This window comes from Mastigoproctus giganteus, chromosome 10, assembly GCF_048544385.1.
Source record: "Mastigoproctus giganteus isolate SK-2022 chromosome 10, ASM4854438v1, whole genome shotgun sequence".
Taxonomy (NCBI): domain Eukaryota; kingdom Metazoa; phylum Arthropoda; class Arachnida; order Uropygi; family Thelyphonidae; genus Mastigoproctus; species Mastigoproctus giganteus.
Window position 1 is genome coordinate 31,276,525 of NC_143584.1, and position 20,028 is coordinate 31,296,552.

At 35.5% G+C, this 20,028-nt stretch overlaps 1 protein-coding gene across 1 annotated transcript in view; it reads right to left on the reverse strand.

Annotated features, from left to right (window-relative positions):
• The window catches only part of LOC150078931 (CD109 antigen-like), a 223,646-nt gene that overhangs the window by 68,418 nt on the left and 135,200 nt on the right, over window positions 1-20,028 (reverse strand). The window contains exons 19-21 of the mRNA XM_090383675.1: window positions 15,915-16,032; window positions 10,291-10,404; window positions 4,602-4,718 (exon numbers count right to left, since the gene is read on the reverse strand). Coding sequence (XP_090239801.1) covers window positions 4,602-4,718; window positions 10,291-10,404; window positions 15,915-16,032 — 349 coding nt within the window. The remainder of the gene's footprint in view (window positions 1-4,601; window positions 4,719-10,290; window positions 10,405-15,914; window positions 16,033-20,028) is intronic.

Genomic DNA, 20,028 nt, shown 5'->3' on the forward strand with positions numbered 1-20,028 from the left:
TAGAACACCATACCCACGTTACCAATAAGTCTTTATCCCGTCCCAGGACCAAAGGGAGGGAGACTTATTGGAATGCAGTTGACCCTAGCAGTAAAAACCACCTGCCGATTGATCCCAGTCAGGCCGGTCCGGGACCACCCGTCTTGTCAAAGCAGGGGCCAAAGTGGTGTATTAAGGCTGGGCCCCTCAACCCCCAGGATCCCCCTTTCCGCATTCCACGGGTTGCGGCGCATGGCTGCATACGCCGGATTCCAAAGTTGTAACCCTGGAACCAAGGTATGGGTGTTAGATCCCAGTGATGCTAATCTGGAAACCCAGCAGCATCACTGGGAGGTCCCCTCACCACGTACAGGTGCCCACGTCGAGGGGAGTCCACAAAGAGCAGCACCCATTGATTACCACCCTCTGTCTTCTCCCACTCAACCATCCTTTTATCCATTGTAGCAACTTACTCTTAATACCATTCTGCTCCAATTTGTACAGTAGTCTTCCATGTGCAACAGTGTCAAAAGCTTCCCTGAAATCCAAGTATATGATATCAAAATTATTTTTTGCATCCAGTTCCTTTGTAACCACATCATAATAACCAATTAAATTTGTCAGACAAGACTTTCCCTTAACAAACCCATGCTGTGTCTGAAATATTGCTGCAGTCTTGTCTAGATGATCCTGCAATGCATCTTTAACTAGTGACTCCATTATTTTACCCAGAACAGAAGTTAAACTAACTGGTCTGTAATTACTCGTGTCACCCTTCGATCCCCATTTGTGAATTGGGGAAACATTTGCACATCTCCAGTCTGTGGGGACCTCCCCGGAGTCCAAGGATGCTCTTGTAATTATGGCTAAGGGTTTGCTTACTTCCGTTGCCGCCTCCTTTAATATAACTGGATAGAACCCATCCATCCCAGGTGCCTTTCTTATGTTTAACTTCAACAATTTCTCCCCCACTTTGTTCTCAGTTATTACAAAATCATTAAGCACCCTGTTACAATTTGATAACCTTGTGGCATTTTCAAACTTTAACTCCTCATGTGTGAATGTAGATGCAAAATACTCATTCGGTTTGTTTGCTGTCTGAGCAGGATCATCAACAGTCAAACCATCGATATCAAGTGGACCAATCAGATTCATCCCCTTCCTTTTAGAGTTTATAAAAGTAAAGAAATCCTTCTTAGCATCCTTTGTCAAAGATTTCTCACAATCTGCCTTCGCCTGCCTAATCTCCTTTGTGACTTGATTACAGACTAGCTTATATATATATATCAAAGGCTTCTGTGTCACCTAAGTGAAGAAATTGGGTATTGGCAGCCACCTGCCTATTTGGAAGCCACTTGTATAAGATGAAAAAAGAAAAATCTACTTGCTGTGGTGCCGAGAACATCATGATTGGACAGTGGAACAATGGAAGAAAGTCATGTGGTCGACAAATCACAATACCCTTTGTTTTGTACTGATGGTAGATGGAGATTGTGGTGAGGATCTCATGAAGCAATGGATAATGCTTGCCTTCTTATTTTGTTGGCATGGACTAGGTCCGTTGATATCAGTGGAAGGTTGAATGTCATCCACGGAGTACCCAAATTTTGTATCAAATCTATTGCAACATGCAATGTTACACTTTTATCCTGAAGATGATGGCCACTTTATGGATAATAATGTAACAGCACATCATGCCAGAAGGAGACCATGACAAGGATTTCCACCACATTCACCTGATCTCAATCCTTACCAAGAAAGGCTTAAGTTCTGCAAATTGCAGCACCTGGAGAGTAGGCACATGCGAGGTGATCTGATTGAGGTGTTTAAGGCCTTGAATGGGTTGAGCAAGCTGAATGCTGATGGGATTCTTCCTCTTGCTCAGATTAAAAACCTGAGGGGGCATAGATTCAAATTGAGGAAAGACAGTTTGTGCGGAAATTTGCCTTTAGTCAGTAGGTAATTGATTGGTGGAACAGACTTCCCTCTTTTGTTGTTGTTGTTGTGGAAGTTGATAGCCTAAATAAATTTAAGGCTGAGCTGGAAAGGCATTTGGAACAAATGGAGGAGTGAAATGGGAGGGTTTTTTTTTTGGCTGATGCTGCATAAGCTTGCTTTCTTGCATTGTATGCCTCTACTAATGTTAATGCTATAGAGAATGTGTGTTGGAGAGAGAGCTATTCGGCAATGAAGTGCTCTGTCTAAAACTGTTGCAGCTGCATGATATTTTTACGGAAGATTGGTTACAATTAGACCAAAATCACTAAAACACTTTATAGAATTCATGATGCACCACACACTTGCTCTTAATCAAAACAGAGGCAGCCTGTTTTGATACCAAATAAAGGTTCATGTTATTTTTGGCCTGTGTGTGTGTGTGTGTGTGTGTGTGTGTGTGTGTGTGTGTGTGTGTGTGTGTGTGTGTGTAAATTCCTCATCCAGCTTAAGAACCAGTGAAAGTGCTTATTTTCAAACAGTTTTTTTCTCTCCCACCCTTTAAGAATAGTACAGATAGTCATTCTTCTAACCCTTTCTAAAGAAAGTCTAGAACAGCCAAAGACATATGGCTGTTTTTATTAACCTTTAAAGTTTAATGTAATTTTTAATTTTCAAAATTACAAACTAACTTCTCTTAAAGCTACAATGTAGCAAAGTATCTTTTGTTATAAACAATTTTATTACACTTGCATTAAACAGCATTCCCTTTAATATCTTTTTAGTTTCATTTTAAAACAGACTTGAAATAAGATTTTCAAAATAATATACTCAAGGTTTGCTCATCTATTATTCTCGTCAAAGGACAGAGGGAATTTCATCTCACCAAGAGAAATGAAACTGATTACTCTGGAAGGCTTCAATCAAATATCTGGCAGGTTCTCTCATTTTCTTTTACCTAAATCAGTATATTTCAGTGATCCTAAATGGGCAAAAGCCATAAGATAGTTTCAACATATGTTTTATGTTCTACAGTCATGTTGTCAGGCAATTTTCTTAATTTTCATTTGGATCACTTTCTTATTAAGTGCAGTTCAGCACTAATTTCTCCATTTTTCTTTACATATATGGGGCTACCCATCTATTGCATAACCTATAGTCAATGATATGTTCATGTGTGTGCATGCATGTGCCTGAGTAATTATGACAACAGAGTACATGTCATTGGATATGCAGCATGCAGCAAGATATTGCTAGACAGGTAGCAAAATATGATTTCACTGTGACAGAATGGTATTTCAGGAACAATATAACATTTATCAGTGTGGTGCATAATATGGGATTTTTCTCAAGAAGAATGTTTATTTTTGAATATTACTTAACATCCAAATAAATTTTGCAATTCAACGGTATTCGTTTATAGATATTCAAACAGGCCCATAGCAAATAAGATGGAGGCAAAACATTGAGAACTACATTCCTGCCACTGATGGACATATTCTTCATAGAACTGCAATAAACAGATTAAAAAGAGTGACTGCATACTAACCTGAACAAGGTGAACACATCCAGCAAACACCATAACAGTTTAAATTAACTCTATTTTTAATAATATTTTGTTTTGTTATTGTTGGTTGTACAGTGTATTTCAACTCTCGATAACCACTTTCTTTTTTGCATATTGATCTTGCATGCCAATATCACAATGGAGGAGTGTGAAAAAATTATAATAAAGTAAAATTAAATAATATTTAATTTAAAGCCTTTGAAAACCCTTTTGGTATCTTTATGTGAGTACCTGGTATGTTTGGTGGTCAACAGGTTTCAACTGCTATTATTAAACACAATAAAGTCTTACTAATGTGAATGTTAGAAAGACTGCTGGCTGCCAAGTCCATACTTTATCAAATTTATTTCTAAAACAATACAGCTTATATTATGAATATATTACTTTAAGTTTTAACACTTTATTGGATCAAATCAGCATACAGTCACCTTGAAGACACAATTGCACTAAGCATACTGCCTGGGTTGGCTGCCATCTTGGGTAATGTATGTGGATGCATATTGTGCAATCAAGCCAGTATGCTGCCAAAAAGGTGCAGTAAAACAATTAGGACAATTTTATAAATTCTTTTGGCTTCAGCCATATAGAATATAAAGGGAAATTTATTTATTAAAAAATAAATAAAGACAATCTATTAAATGCTGATTATCAGCTTTTTATAACTTTTCAAAATTCTAAATTATATGCAAACATGACCATAATTAGTGTATATAAACATTTACAGTTAGTTTGCTTATTGAGAGTGTTTGGATATCAGTTCTGTCATTTATCAGTCTCTGTGATGTTTATTAACATCACAAATTTCAAACACTGCACCTGTGGTTTTTAAAGTATAATTTGAGAGAAGTTTTGTTTTTCACTCACTCTGAGAGAAAATACATTAGCCTGCAAAAGCATATCTTTAATAACTGAATTTATTGATGCTTATTATGATAAAAACAACAAACTTTGTTTTTATAATACAATGATGGTAAAGTAATATTCAAATACACAATTATTATATGATTTTTAAAAAATACACTCAGACTCAATTAAAATTTTCTTCTGAAAATCAAGAGTTGTAAAGAAATTAACTTTTAGAATAATCAAACTCAACTTTTAACATATGCTATGCACTTACAAAGACTAGATGCTGGTGTTCCCCATGAGAGGTCTTTGGGTTATATGAATTAACAATTCCAAATGGTTCAACATGAACAAATTTGTAATCTGGAGAATTAGCTAGAATCACAAGAGCCTATATTAAGAAAACAGATGTTAACTTCTATAATGTTATATCCTACATAAAAAAAAAAAAGAGCTTATGCTTTCATTATAAAAAATTAACTATGGTCTAGAGAATTAAAAGGAAATTTAATAAGTACTAATAATCATTTAAAAAGAAAGTAAAGTGATCCATTCATAATGAAGTACTTAGGTATAAATGACACGAACAATTATGTTCTTTTAAACCATATAATAAATACTGAAAATGATTTCTTGCTCAATGTAGTCATGATTTATCTGTGAAGAATCAGGTTATTAGGCAATTTCATTACAGGAGTGTGAAAATATGTCTCTGCAAGTAATTCTATTATTTCGTAAGTTAGAGTAAAGGGAGGGGAAAAAAGTGAAAGTTACCTAGCCCATACATACACTGTGAAAGATTCATGGCAGCACTATAGCATATTTTCTTGTCACCTATTCACTGAAAAACACTGAAAATTATATGGTTCCACTGTAGTTGTAAGATGTGTCCACAGGATTTTATCAGTGGCTCATCATGGTTTGCTTCCAGTGTGTGATATTTCTAAGAGGCTGTGTATACTGTGTTCCCAAGAACAGCATTTATTATTTAAGAGAAGAAATCAGATATTATTGGGGGAAACTGACAAGCAACTGAGATTTATGGCTTGTGTTATGTTTGCGGAAATGAGTGTGAGTATACACGTAATGTTATTTATGAATTTGTATCACTTAATAAAAGCAGTTTTGAACTTCATATATCATAGAAATGTAGTGAAGTTTCCTAAAATTGCCTGACATAAAGCATGACAAAATTCATAAGGTCAAATAATATTCTAAAATAAAAAACAAAAAGAAATTGTTTGATCATAAAACAAAGTAAAAAAATGGAAAGATTAAGATAAAGTTTTATAAATAAAATGTAATCCTAAAATTGTAAAAAATAAAGATAAAAATTAAAATTATGTGTGTTTTTATATGTGATTGTAAAATATGAAGTTTGAAACTACTTTTATAACTATTTTTCTCAAATTGTCTAACTAACTAGAGTTTATCCAAGAAGTGAATGAAACTGGAGATAGACTATTACAATTATAGTGGAAATTTCAAAATGAACTTCCACAAACCTTGAATATTATATATTAGGTTATACCTTACTTCTGACAATATTCTTAAGTGCTAGAGTGTTTGTGGTATGTGGTTTAATTTTAAATGAAATCATTTTCCTAAGAACTTGACAATATGCTGGTCCCACAAGAGCTAGTTGTTCTCAGTGACTCTAGTTGCAGGGAAACAGGAAATATATTGTGTAAAAAGAATAGGTTGTTGTTGTTTGTTGTTGTTGTTTTGTTTTTAGGAGCATTAGCAACTAAGGCCATATTGCTCCGGGATATGCGGTGGTCATTCCCTGACCTTTCCGCATCCTCCATATTTGGTGGTGACGGGCTCGAACCCCGGTCTAATCAAGAAGCGTGTGCTACGCACTGCTGCTCCTTCCCACCTGGCTACGGAGGCGCCAAAAAAAAAAAAAAAAAAAAAAAGAATAGGTGGAATAGGATAGGTATGCAGGGTATGTCTTCCAAGGGCAAAAGTTGATTATGTTGTTCAGCAGAATCTTTTAAGGGCACAAAAGATGTACACGTTGGCACTACTGACATTAAGAGTAGGAGATCTGCAGACTTACTTAACAAGTACAAAAAAATGTTGAAAAAAAAAAGTTGTGAGTTAGGGTTAAATGTAAAAGTGTGTGCAATTTTGCTCAAACATGATAGGAGGGAGTATATGGTGAGAGCCTTGTCAATCAATTTGGCCCTGGAGAGAATATGAGAGGCTCATGAAGGTAGAGCCTGTCATGTGTGAATGCATCTACATTCACATGAGGAATTCTTTAGGAATTCAATTTTGAAGTTAGAACTCTATCAAACTCTAATGAGGAGCTAAATGACTGTGATAACTGAAAGGAAAGTGGAAGAGAAACCATTTGCCTTCAGCCAGCAGGTGGTTGATTGTTGGAACAGGCTTCCACGTATTGTTGTGGAAGTGGATTGTTTGAATAAATTCAAGAAGGAACTAGAGAAATTCTTGGAAGGTATGGATGGGTGAAGTGTGTAGTTTTTTTTGGCTGATACTATATAAGCTTGATTTTTTTGCATCATTTGCCACTACTATTATACTGCCAAGTTAGTTGTAGCATTTTATATTGTGCCATCTATTAATTTTAATTGTTTTGATTAAAGGAAATTTTACACAGAGTTCTTTTCCCTCCAGAATTTCAAGGCATCTAGTCTAAATATACATAAAGTCACAGGTAAGGTGTTATGATTTCTAATTTAAATAATTTCCCTTTTTTTCCCAATGAGGAATTTATTCTCATCACTTGCTGAGTCTGAAAAGATCAACAGTTTAATCTTCAATTCACTCTAACTCTGATTCATAAAGCAAAAAATAATCAGTGCTGGGTGTGTTCAGTATGTCAGAAAAGCAGAAGAAAAGCTGCTTTTAAGGGATAATCATGTTGCCAAAGCTTATAGAAATTTTAGAAATTTTTTTTTGTACACATAAAACACATAATCCAGAGGTATATTTAGTAGCAGTGGTTGTTATTGTAATAATAATAAAAATAAAAATAAAAAAATATAAATTGCAATAATATGTAGAAAAATGCTTATACAGGGTGTCTCAAATATATTGGTACAAACGTTTAGGGGAGGTAGGTAATATCTAAAGGAATGTGAATCGCATAGGAACCCATAACCAGAAATGTCATGGGAAAGTAGTAGCAGAGGCACAAGAAGCAGAAATGACACAAGACAGTAATTAGTGGCAAACATTTATTTGACATAATATTAACAATGGAGTACGAGATGGATGCATTTCATGATGTTACTACAGATGCTCGAAGGTTCCACCATGAGAAGCAATGCATGTGTGACACTGATGCAGCATGGATTGGCGGACACGGTTGAACACACCTGAAGTTTCTTTGACAGTAGCAGCAGTGCAGACGAGTCTCGCCACGAGATCCACTTCCGTCTCCACAGGCGATTCATACACGATAGATTTGAAAGCCCCTCCACAGAAAGAAATCAAGGCTCGATAAATCAGGTGAGCATGGGGGCCAGGCAACGGGTCCACCACGGCCAATCCATTGACACTAAAATTGTCTGTTCAAATGGTCATGAACACACCTTCCATAATGGGCAGACGCCCCGTCATGTTAAAACCAAATGTTGTGTCTCACATTTGCTAGAACATCGTCAAGTAACCCTGGTAGAACTTGTTCAAGAAAGATCTGATATTTAGCAGAGTTTATGCGGGATGGTAATAGGTATGGGCCGACTAAGCAGTCACCAACCATACCTGCCCACACATTTATTGCGAAGCAATGTTGTGCCACATGGGGCGCACACTGTGTGGGTTGTCGTGAGCCCACACATGAGCACTGTGCTGATTGAATAAGCCTCATCCGTGAACAAAACATAGGCTGGAAAATTCAAGTCGAACACTTTCTTGGAGAAACCACTGTGCAAAAGCCACACAAGCAGGATGATATTGGGGGAGCAGTAACTGAACCCTTTGGAGATGAAAGGGGTATAAGGAATCGTCATGCTAGATACGCTGTACACTGCAACGAGACACTCCTAAGGCAGAGGCAACGGCATGTGTGCTGGTAGTAGGATTATTCTGGACGGCATTCAACACACTTTCTTTCATGGCAGGAGTTCGCGTTGAACGTCGTCTGCCCGCACTACTCCTGTTACCTCTAAATGACCCATAATCGCACAAATTTTGATGCACATGCGCAAATAAATGGTGGTCCGGTACATGTCTGTCTGAGAAGCGTTCTCCATAAATTCGTTGAGCGGCTCGTCCATTGCCCTCTGCTAATCCATACACTAGGTGCATGTCTGCCAGCTCACAGTTCGTATATCGATGCATGCTCTTTGTGCGGCGACTACTGCTTGAATGGTAAACCAGAAATTTTCCCTCTTGCAAACTGATGAACAGCGCCATGTACCGACTTACGGTGATGTTTCCGATTATGGGTTCCTATGCGATTCACATTCCTTTAGATGTTACCTACCTCCCCTAAACATTTGTACCAATATTTTTGAGACACCCTGTATATATAGAAAATAAGAGACTTTACCTCAATACTCTTTTGTAGAATGCTTCAGCACAGCAAACTCCTGAATTCAACTGAACATAAAATTATTTAATGACTTCTCTCCTCCAAAGATGTATGAGTGGCTCAACACGTCCACGATCGATAGCTAAGGACACCCAACCCGACTGCCAACACATCAAACCACCACCATACAACCCTAGGTGACAGAAGGCATTATGTCTAATAAAATCAATAAAAATTGTTGCAGAGAGTAATAGTTAAAAAATAAATTAGTTAAAACAATTTAGAAACAAATTTGAATAACCTCCTTCCTAAAGCAGACTGGGGCTTTTCGACGATATGTCTTGATCACAGGATATATATAATGCGAGTTAAATGAACAAGACTTTAATATAGAGATTATTCGGTACCTTGGATCTTTAATCTCTATATTAGAGAAATCATTAAATAATTTTATGTTCGATTGAATTCAGGAGTTCGGCATGCTGAAGCATTCTACAAAAGAGTATTGACATAAAGTCTCTTATTTTTAATATATATAAGTGCACAATTGTAGAATTCATTGAGCATCATAGCTCTGTTGATATTTACCTTAAGTAGAAAAATGCTGTAGCTTTTACCTGCAAACTATTTTTTTTCCCCTTATAAATCAAGTTCAGAGTAGGATCTGAAAATAAACTGTTGATGTTTTTAGACTCAACAAATGATGGGAACAACTTTCCAAGTAATTGAATAGGCAATTTTGAAGTTATAAATTGTAAATCAAACATTGATTTTGGTAGAAATCCTGAAAGAATAGGAAAAATATAGCAAAAAAATGTCTCTGTGCATAAAATTCTTTAAAATGAAAACTATTAGGTAAAGCTGGTGCACTTTAAATGAAATACTTACAATATATGCTATAATACATAGTGTAGTCCTATCTTGTAAACCATGACCTGCAGAAGTATTGGGACCTGTGGGCTATGTCCAATATTTATTATAAACAGTTTAAAAATAAAATTTACATAAAAAATAATTTGGCTAATTTGGGATCCATGAAAATAAAAAGCTCACAAAACAGGAATCTGTTGTGAATATGCAGATAATGTACAACAGTGATTCACAAACTTTCAGATGTGCAGAACAATAAAATTTAAGCTAAAATTTTGGGAACTTACATCCCCTAAATGGTAATGTTAGCTTAATGCAAGAAAAGCAAAAGGATGAATTGCAAAACAGATTATCAATTAATTAAATAACCAAAAATAAAATTGCAATTTGCATTTCTATGTATTTTGAAATCAAACTACATACTTTTTTCCCCCCACAATTTTTGCAAGCTGGTGAAAATTATGTCACAAAGTGGTTCCACTGGTTCCCAATCATTGGTCTGTGGACCAGTGATTGAGAACTACTGATGTAAAACAGCTATTTTTAGAATTTTTTCAGGCATCTTTTCTTATTTAATACATACCTCAATTTCAAAGTGCATATAATTGAAGATGCTGATTCGAATTCCAATCTGTTCACCCTGAATGCATTTGGATGGAATTTCAACATTCATATAGAAAGGCCGTGAACTTGAGTACTAAAAATATATATTTTTTTGTCCTTAATTTTTTTCAGGTACTTTATATAAATTATTAAGAATAAATTTATCATGCATTTAAATATTATACAGCACTACTCATTTTTTATAATCATAACATAACTATCTGTAATATATAGTTTATTTACAACTGACTAACATAAATCACCTTCTACAGTACACTGAGCTATTCCTAGTTATGCAAATATTCTACTGTACTGTATAAAAATTGTATAAATTATTTTACAAATTACCCTGGTCTAAAAATGATTTATCTAGTTAGTTACTCTGGTCTAATGATGATTTATTAGTTACCCTGGTCTAAAAATGATTTATCTGTCTTATTTTTAGTTATTTCTGTACTTACAATGTACATAAATTCTATGGTTTTTTTGTATTAGATAAATTCCATGAATTAAAATGTTCTGTAGTTTCTTATATACTGATTTAATTCCTGTGCACATGTACTCGCTTAATTTTAAAATATTTTTCTACAAGTAAGAACAGAGATGATGGCAGTGGTATGCATGTTTAAAGCCAGCAAGAGTAACTCAAGCCGAAGTGTGCCTATTCAAATATTTGGAAATTGCTGAAATTTAATCTTACTTGTCATCAGAAGAGTTCATATATACATATTTGTTTAAGATGTGAAAAGACAATCTAGATTTGCATTTTTTCTCACTATGTGAGAAGAGTTCTTGCAATTATCCCAGAGAGCAGAAAGTTGTCTCCAGTATGGAAATAATATGTACAATATAAAAGGATATGTTTAACTGTAAGTTGTGATGATCAATGCATGCACCAGAAAAGATCACTTCACCAATTTCTCAATGAGAAGAAAGAGATCAGATGTGAGTGCCCTGTGCATAACCTTGCTAGTATTACTTCTTCCTGTCTATTTTGACTGAAGCCGAAGTTCCATAATTGTGGTTCACATTTAATTTGGAATAATTTATTTTTCACGTGTGACTAATGAATGTTTAACCACTGCTCTCTCCAGATCTGTTTTGTTTTTATTTGGTTTTTAGGAGCATTAGCAACTAAGGCCATATTGCTCCGGGGATATGCAGTGGTCATTCCCTGACCTTTCCGCATCCTCTGTATTTGGTGGTCAAGGGCTCGAACCCTGGTCTAATTAACAAGCATGTGCTATGCACTGCTGCTCCTGCCCACCTGGCTATGGAGGCGCGACTCTCTACAGATCTATTGGATATGTATCAGGAAATCTTCGCAGGGTACTTGGTAGGATGGGGGCTGTGGTTGTTTGTCTGCCCAATCTGCATTCTCATTATCTGCAATGCCAGCATGCTCTGGAATCAAGCAAAAACTTGCATTATGATTATTATTCCACAATGATTTAAAGAAGACTGAATTTGTATTATCATGTGGCTGTGAGGATGAGAATTTATTATCCATTGTAGACACTCACTGTACTCATGAAATTGGCATATATTAAAATATTGGTGTTGTGATGGATGTTGGCATTCTCTATAGTTAACTGAAGTGCACAGAGTTCTGTAGTATAACTGCTACATTCAACGCGGAAGGGGGAAGATACAATAATATACAGGCAGTTCTTGCTTTATGAGTTCCCAGGTTTACGAGTTTTTTTTTTTCCAAGTATCAAATATCAACAAAATCGAAAATATGAACATTAATTGCAAAAAATGAATGTTAAACATTCATAAATACCACATTTGAAACCACGCGCATAGCTATATAATACAGTGTACCCTTCTTTACGATATTAATCCGTTACCATCGTATTGCAAAAATATCGTAATGTGAACCCAATAACACATTGTTTTTTGGTAATTCATTTCATGACCTTGAAAGTTCAAATTTTCACTATATAACTCTCTAAAAGGTCGTTTTTATAGTGTAAATTGTATTAGTTACCAATTCCAATCATTAAATGCACTACATTTTCATCGTTATCATATGTTATAAGAACCAATTTTGAATGGCTTTGTGATATTTTTCTAAAGCACATTTCTGGAAGTCACGACCACAAAACAATAAAAACAATTTGCGATTTCTGGTTTATTGGGCTTTTCTGTTACTGCAGGCAATTATAAATGGGTAGTAAACTCAATGTTATTGAATTTGCAAAAATACCAATAGCTGGAATTGTGTGGCTTTTTACATTATTATGGTGAAATGTGTTTCCCTTTACTGAAATCTTCAATTGTATAAAAAACATAAATAAATTTCAGAATCTTCTCTTCTCTTCATTTTTTTTAAGCTTCGTAAACTTTTAATAACATACACGTATAAGTTATAAATCCAGTTTAATGTAAGAATACAAATATATACTAACAGTAGCTTTCGAGACTGGCGTGTCTCTTCATCAACTGACATTCAAATACAACGGATAAGTGCAATGAGCTGAGTGAGGCACGTTAATCATGCGTCATTGTTGTTGCACGGACGTGCGCTGCTTTTTTTTTTTTTTTTTTTTTTTTACTCCACACAAATCGTGTTAGTTGCAATTCGTGCATTCCGTTAAAAAATGCTTATGCATGCTCTTGAAATTTATAAAGAAAAGAGAAGATTATCTTGGAAACAAACGTCTTTTAAAGCATTCCTGAAGAAGACTACTCCTTGTGCACAAATCAAAGAGCGCCGAGCCAATAATGAGTGAGTGATCAACGAGTGTACATTTAGTCAATGATGATGATGAAGAATAAACATTCTTTAACATTTGTAAGTCATAAATAATTTCTCTATTATTATAATTTGCTTGATTTTACAGGCTACGTTTTCATTTCTTTGAATAAATCAATCATTGTTTAAACAAACTAATTTCATTGTTGATAACGTAATCCCTATTTTTAACATTAGGTCTACGGGAAATAAATTCCCGCTTTACGAGCACGCACTAGGAACGAATTAACTCATAAAGTCGAGAACTACCTGTATATACATACACATACATACAATGTAAAAAAGAAAAAGACTGCTGCAGCACCCACAGTGCCATCTGTTTTTGAGTAATCATAGATGTTAGACAGCTCTAAGCATTGTTAGAATTAGGTCTTTTGCATAATTGTTTGACACTGATTTTCCAAAGGTTTTTTTTCCTATTGTTGAAAAGAAGTATCACAGAGAGGCAGGTTTGTGGACCAGCATTGAAATTTATAAATTAAGCACATCAGTCCTTTAAGTATATTGTCAAATTGTACATTCCTGTTGCGCATAAACCATTGGAGTCTAATTCAATAGGTCTATCTATTTTCAGTTGGTTTATTGTCACAGAATATTATCCATTCTCTGAATTCTGGCTGCATAACTGAGGAGTAGCATTTTCTTTTGGAGGTGGAGTGGAGGTTCATTTGCCTCTATTTATAAACTTTGAATGGGGCTTTCAAAAGCCCATCCCTAGAGCAATATGAACAGAACTGTGCTGTATGGGTATTAAGTCCTGGGTATACTCTTCCTAGCTGTCTCACAGACAATGGCACTATGAGACCTACTGAGAGCACATTACAAATGCAGAAAAGTGTATCTGTTGGCATCTCATGTCATGGCAGAAATGGCTCTAAGAATACAGAATTTCTTCAAGCAGAGGGATCTGAGGTATGTTACACTCTTGGAAAAATTGAGTTTAATGTCTACTTTTAAACACAAAAAATGATATTACTGGTGAGAGGGATCGGGTGATTTCTTTAAGTTCAGGTTAGGAATGTAATTCGTGCTTCTTACAGAAGTGAACAGCAATTGTTTTTTTGTTCTGACAGACAGTATACACTCATGAGCCAAAACATTATGACTACCCCTGTCTCCACAAGTGAACACATCTCACAGCACCTAGGAGTGATATCACCTACTTACACAACATATATAGTGATGGAGTGGGTCGTATTTGTCAGTTCATCAGTACAAATTCCATGCAATGGGGAAAGGGAAGGACCTGATGGATTCTGAACAGGGAATGATTTGTGGCACTAGGAAGGCAGGGGCCAGTATCTCAGCAACTGCAGATACTGTTCAAGGGCAGCCATAGTGAAGGTGTGGCAGGAATGGTCTAAAGAGGGACACACACACACACACACACACACACACACACACACACACACACACACACACACACACACACACACACACACACACACACACACACAATGTGCCAGAATGGGGAGGCAAGGCACAACTGGTTGAGAGTGGAGGTGAACAGTGGACGATGTGCTGTACAGGACTACAGATCACTCATGATCCTTTGATTAATGTCAGACTATGACCAGGATGCATAGAGAAATGTTTCTGAGCACACCATTGAGTGGGTGCACTTGTGGATAGGCCTATGAATAGGCGATCTATTCATATGCCCATGTTGACTGATCATTATTGACACCTTCACCTAGTGGGCATGGGAGTTTCCCAATGTCCACTTCTGGACATTGGAAAAGAGTTGCCTGGTCTGATGAATCAAAGTTCCAGCTCCATCATGCTGAAGGACTGGTGTATATTCAGTGGCAAGTAGAACTGCTGCAACCATAATGCATATTTGAACAATTTGGGGATGTTTTCATAGACACACTTTGTCCCCTCATCTCCCATTGAGCACACCCTCACTCCAGATCCTATCTCAGCATTATTTCAGACCAAGCTTTGCCGTACATGGCGAATTGTTATTGGGTAGGTGTTCGTAATGTTTTGGCTCATGAGTGTACATTCTACACAGTTCACATATTTAACTTAAGGTAAATTTTATAAAAATTGTCTGTCTGTCAATAGTATTATACAAAAGATTTTTTGTATACGGATATACTTCCATGGTATTTGGGATATTCTGTGCCATGGTGTTCAGCCTAATTGCAAAGAGGGTAGCACCAAGTGTCAATCTCTGAGGCACCCTTTTTCCTTAGATAAAATATTGTGAAAATAGATTATTGTAACAAACTAAATGTTCTGTGCTTAAGAAGATTTCATATAAATTGAGGTAAGTGTTCTCTTGGTCCCAGAGGGTAAATATTCCAAAGAATTCCCATGTGATATTGAATGCTTTTTCCAATATATGGACTTACCATTACTAAATGTTCACTTTTAACACATGAATTAAGAATATTAATTTCAGCTTTGATCATAATATCTAGCAAGATCTATTTTGTCAGAAACCACATTGGTTTCAAGAATTCATACAAGTCTCCCGTGTATCATTCTTTCTAATGTTTTACTTAGACAGTTTTATGGGAGGGATTTTTTATATGGTGCCAATAATTTTGTGGAGGTAATTGATCCTTTCCTGGTTTGGGCAAGGACTGAATAACAGAGTTATGTCACAAGGAGGGAGATTTGAACATACTGAAGACACATTCAAGAAAGGTCTGATTATAAAAAAAAACTAAAAAAAAGTTTAAAGCTGTACTATTTAGCTGTTTTAGTGATATAGGTTTCATTCAAGCTTTTCCATGTCACAAGTTAATCAGAAACATGAAAACAGTAAATTAAATTTGATATGTTAAAGGAAAATTACCACAGTCTTTGTAATTTAAATGCAGTAAACATACTTCAATAGAAAAAGGAAGGAGACCAAATCCATGGACGCTGTTCATTCCAAAAGCACTAATCATCCATTGAGTTGGTATAGTGGGCACAGGGACAGTGAAGATATGATATCCTAGGGGACTATAATAAAGAGAGAAAAAAATATATATATCAAATCTTACTGCAAATAATTGGCTGCATTTTATTTCTAACTTTCCTGTAAGCACTTACGAAAACACAAACATGCACACATTCCATAAAACATACAGATATTTAATTTTAAGTTAATTGTTATCATTACATTCATCTAATGTTTTTAGTTGAATATCTTAAGTTTCAGCAGAATATCAGAACCCCTTCCACACTGGAATTCAGTTTATTGCAGAATAATAGTGATCATCATCATAGCAAACTAAATAAAGATTTTAAACTAATAGATATAGGGTGTATAAAAAAAGCAATTACTTTTTTACTAATAACTGGTACTTTATTTTTTGAAATATTTTCCACCACAGTTCAAGTACTTATCTTATTTGCAAACCATATTTTTTATATTCTGCATATAAAAGTCCTCTGGTTGCTGCTGACACCATTGTTTTACAGTTTTCATCACTTTATCATCCATGTGGAATTAGTAACCTGCTAGATTATTTTTCAGCCTTCTGATAATGATGTGCAGAAATTTGCCTTTAGCCAGCAGGTTTTATCTTCCTTCACCATTTTAAAAAACACTGCACAGAAATATGAAGTGATGTGGGTGATGTAGGAAATAACAAAACACTTTGCTAGGCTTGTAGTGCTTTATATCTAATGGTGACTACACCAATTCTGCTGTATTACTCACACATTTGGTTTTCCACTCCTGCAACTTATCAAAGAAACTTCCTTGGAATGGAGTACTAGATTCAGCACTGGATGAACAGAATCATCGAGACACCATTCACTATCTTCAGGACTGTGAACCACACCGATCTCAATTCTACGAAAATACCAAATTCTAAGCTAATCACCAAAAGAGCTGACTCACCTGACACATTCTAGATAATTTACCCACTAGCCTAAAAGGCAAGAAATAATGCTAATCCACCATTTCCATTAAAACCAAATCTGTATTATCTGTCAAGCCTAGAATGTATGTATTAGTAGTGGCAAATGATGCAAGAAATTAAGTTTATACAGCATAAGACAAAAAACACTTTCCCACATCACCACCTGTCCATCCTCTGCAACAGTCTCTCTAGTTCTTCCATGAATTTATTCAAACTATCACACTTTCGAAACAACAGATAGAAGTTTGCTCCAATGATCAACTACCAGCTGGCTGAAGGCAAACTTCTGCATATCTGTACTGCATTAACCCTTCTCCAATATGAATTTACGCATAGTTTGAGCAAGAGGAAGAATCCCACCAAGATCACTCAATCTATTAAAACCTTTTAAGAACCTTATTAGAGCACCTCACAGGTGCCTTAGGTCCAATGCTGCAATTTGCAGAATTGAAGCCTGTCTTGGAAAGATCCCTTTGTTCTCCTCACCAATCTTTCTGCCCTTCTCTGCACCCATTCCAGCAGCAGCTCTATGTTCCTCCTAAAATGAGGCCTCCAGACCTGTATGCAGTATACAAGGATAATACTACAATAGGATAATACTAGTACCACTAGCACCTTGTCCATATGCAGTACCTTGCATTTGTCAATGTTAAAATTCGATTGCCATTTCTCAGCCCATCGGCCTAATTTTTCTAGATCTTGTTGCAATAGCATACCTTGATTACTGTCATTAACCACCCTACCAACATTTGTATCATCTGAATTTTCTTTGTTTGCATCATCTGCAAGGTTTTCTGCTAGTATTCTCAACATATACAATCAGCTTGGATTCACCCATGAGAAGCTTTTGTCAGACAAGGCATATCACAAGCAAACTCTAGCTGAAGTGTATGCACTTTTTGAAATCCATAACTGATTTCTCCTTTAGGCATTACTACCTGTAATTCCTAAAGGAAAAATCAACTCGAATGGTCTGATTAGCATAACCTGAACTGTTAAACATTGAGTAAGGTTCCTTCTAAGCTGCATACCTGTCTGTGCAATGGCTTTGGAAGTACTAAATTTGAATGGACAATAAATTTTAGAATGTAGCCTAGTTTCCAAGGTGTCAGTCTACTAGGCTCCTCTTCATGAAGGGTTTTGCATATTTTTATTACTGGAATACAAAGTATGCTTTATATCTGTTAAGAGCATATATGCAGGAAAACTGGAAGAGGCACAACATAAACAATTTCAAGAAATTACTTTGGGGAAAATGAACCTCCTAATCCTCACCAATAGGAGATCACATTATCTTACTGTCAGTAGATGATGTATAAGAGCACATAAGATGTACATTTAGCGATAAAGGCTATTATTTACCAAAACAAGGTTATAAAACATTAAAAATAAGTTCTTCATATATGAGGTAGCCTTTGAAAGAGGTTACCTCATATATATAATCCATGCTGTGATTGTAGTTTAGTCTCACTTGCCCAAGTCACTTGGTGACTTGCCATAATCTAATTGCACATACCCTAATGAATGCTTGCCATAATGGTGACCTGTCCTAATTGCATCCCAATGGGAGGGGGGGGTGCTACTGTCAGTTACCCTAAGCAAGTATATAATTGCATACCTGCAATCCCTTTCACTCTAATGACCCTTTACAAACTTCTGCATAACTTCTGATTGATGAGCAAGTGAGGTAACGCCCTCCGGTGTTTCCATCTGCATTTGTCGACCTAAGAATTCATTCAAATAGTAATCAAACATTAGCATGACATTTGTTCTTTACAGCAGGGGATAATAACCATTAAGGTCATTATTATATTATAATATATAATTGGTGTGTGCTGGCTGGTTCAGGATCTTACCAATACCTATCATCAGACCATGCTGAAATGCTATTTACATGGATGGAATATTTAAAGTTGTTCCTCGATTATTTTGCCAACTATACACTCTTCATGCCATGCATAGAGGCCAAATGTTTCCATTTCTTTATATTCTTCTTGTAGATAAGTCAAAATCAACTTACAATCACATGTTCCAATTAATTCAACAGATTTGAATTGCAAATTGACAAAACATTTCACTTCAAGAAAATTCCAAGTTGATTGCAAATTGCTGTCATCAGATCCATAGAAGAAATTTTCTGATTTGATATTACGGGCTATTTATTTCATTTCAGTCAAGCAATTTGGCAGAAAGTACAACATTTAAGACTAGAATTGGCATACATTGAGGAACAAATTGTTATAAAGTTAGTGAAGTCAATGGTGGAATTGGACACCACCAGAACATCCTTCATATGAAAAGTGCAAAGAGCTTATAAAATACTTTGAAATAAATTGGATTGGACCCACTGCTCACTTTCTGCCATCACTGCAGAATCATCATGCTAATTTTGGTCCTCGGAGAATAAATAATATGGAAGGATGACATTATGCCTTAAATATTTCTGTGGGGACCATCATGTTAATATATGGAAGATGATTACCCATTTAAAAACACAGCAGGCTAACTTTAAGAGAATACTATAATTAGTAAATGTTGGAAAATGTCAACCTCGTAAAAACCATAAATACGATGGCATTAATAAGAAATTTACAGCACAGAGGCAAAATGGGGACATTGATTTACACACTTTTGTGCAAGCAGTTGGTTCCTTTCTTCCACTAAATGAATAGTATAATTTAAACTTTAATAATTTGTATTTGCATTTTAAAATTGTGTTTATTTATTTATTTGATATCAAAACATTTATACATAAAGAAAAATAAATTGTTTATTAACTAAACAATAATTTTTTTATTACTCTATTTTTATTTTTTTTGTTTATTTCTTTCATTATATTTTTGATGTCCACTTTTATATTTTTATCGCTCCAAAAAAATAGGATACAGTTACATACACACAATAGAAATGTGATTAGGGCAAGTGGGGTAATGCCGTGATTGCAGTATAATTGCATTCCTGTCCAGATGGTCCTGCATGACTTCTTTAACCAGAGACTTATTTTCGCTGAAATAGAAGTTAAACTAAGAGGTCTATAATTACTCATGTCACCTTTTCATTTCCCTTTGTGAATTGGGGATACATTCAC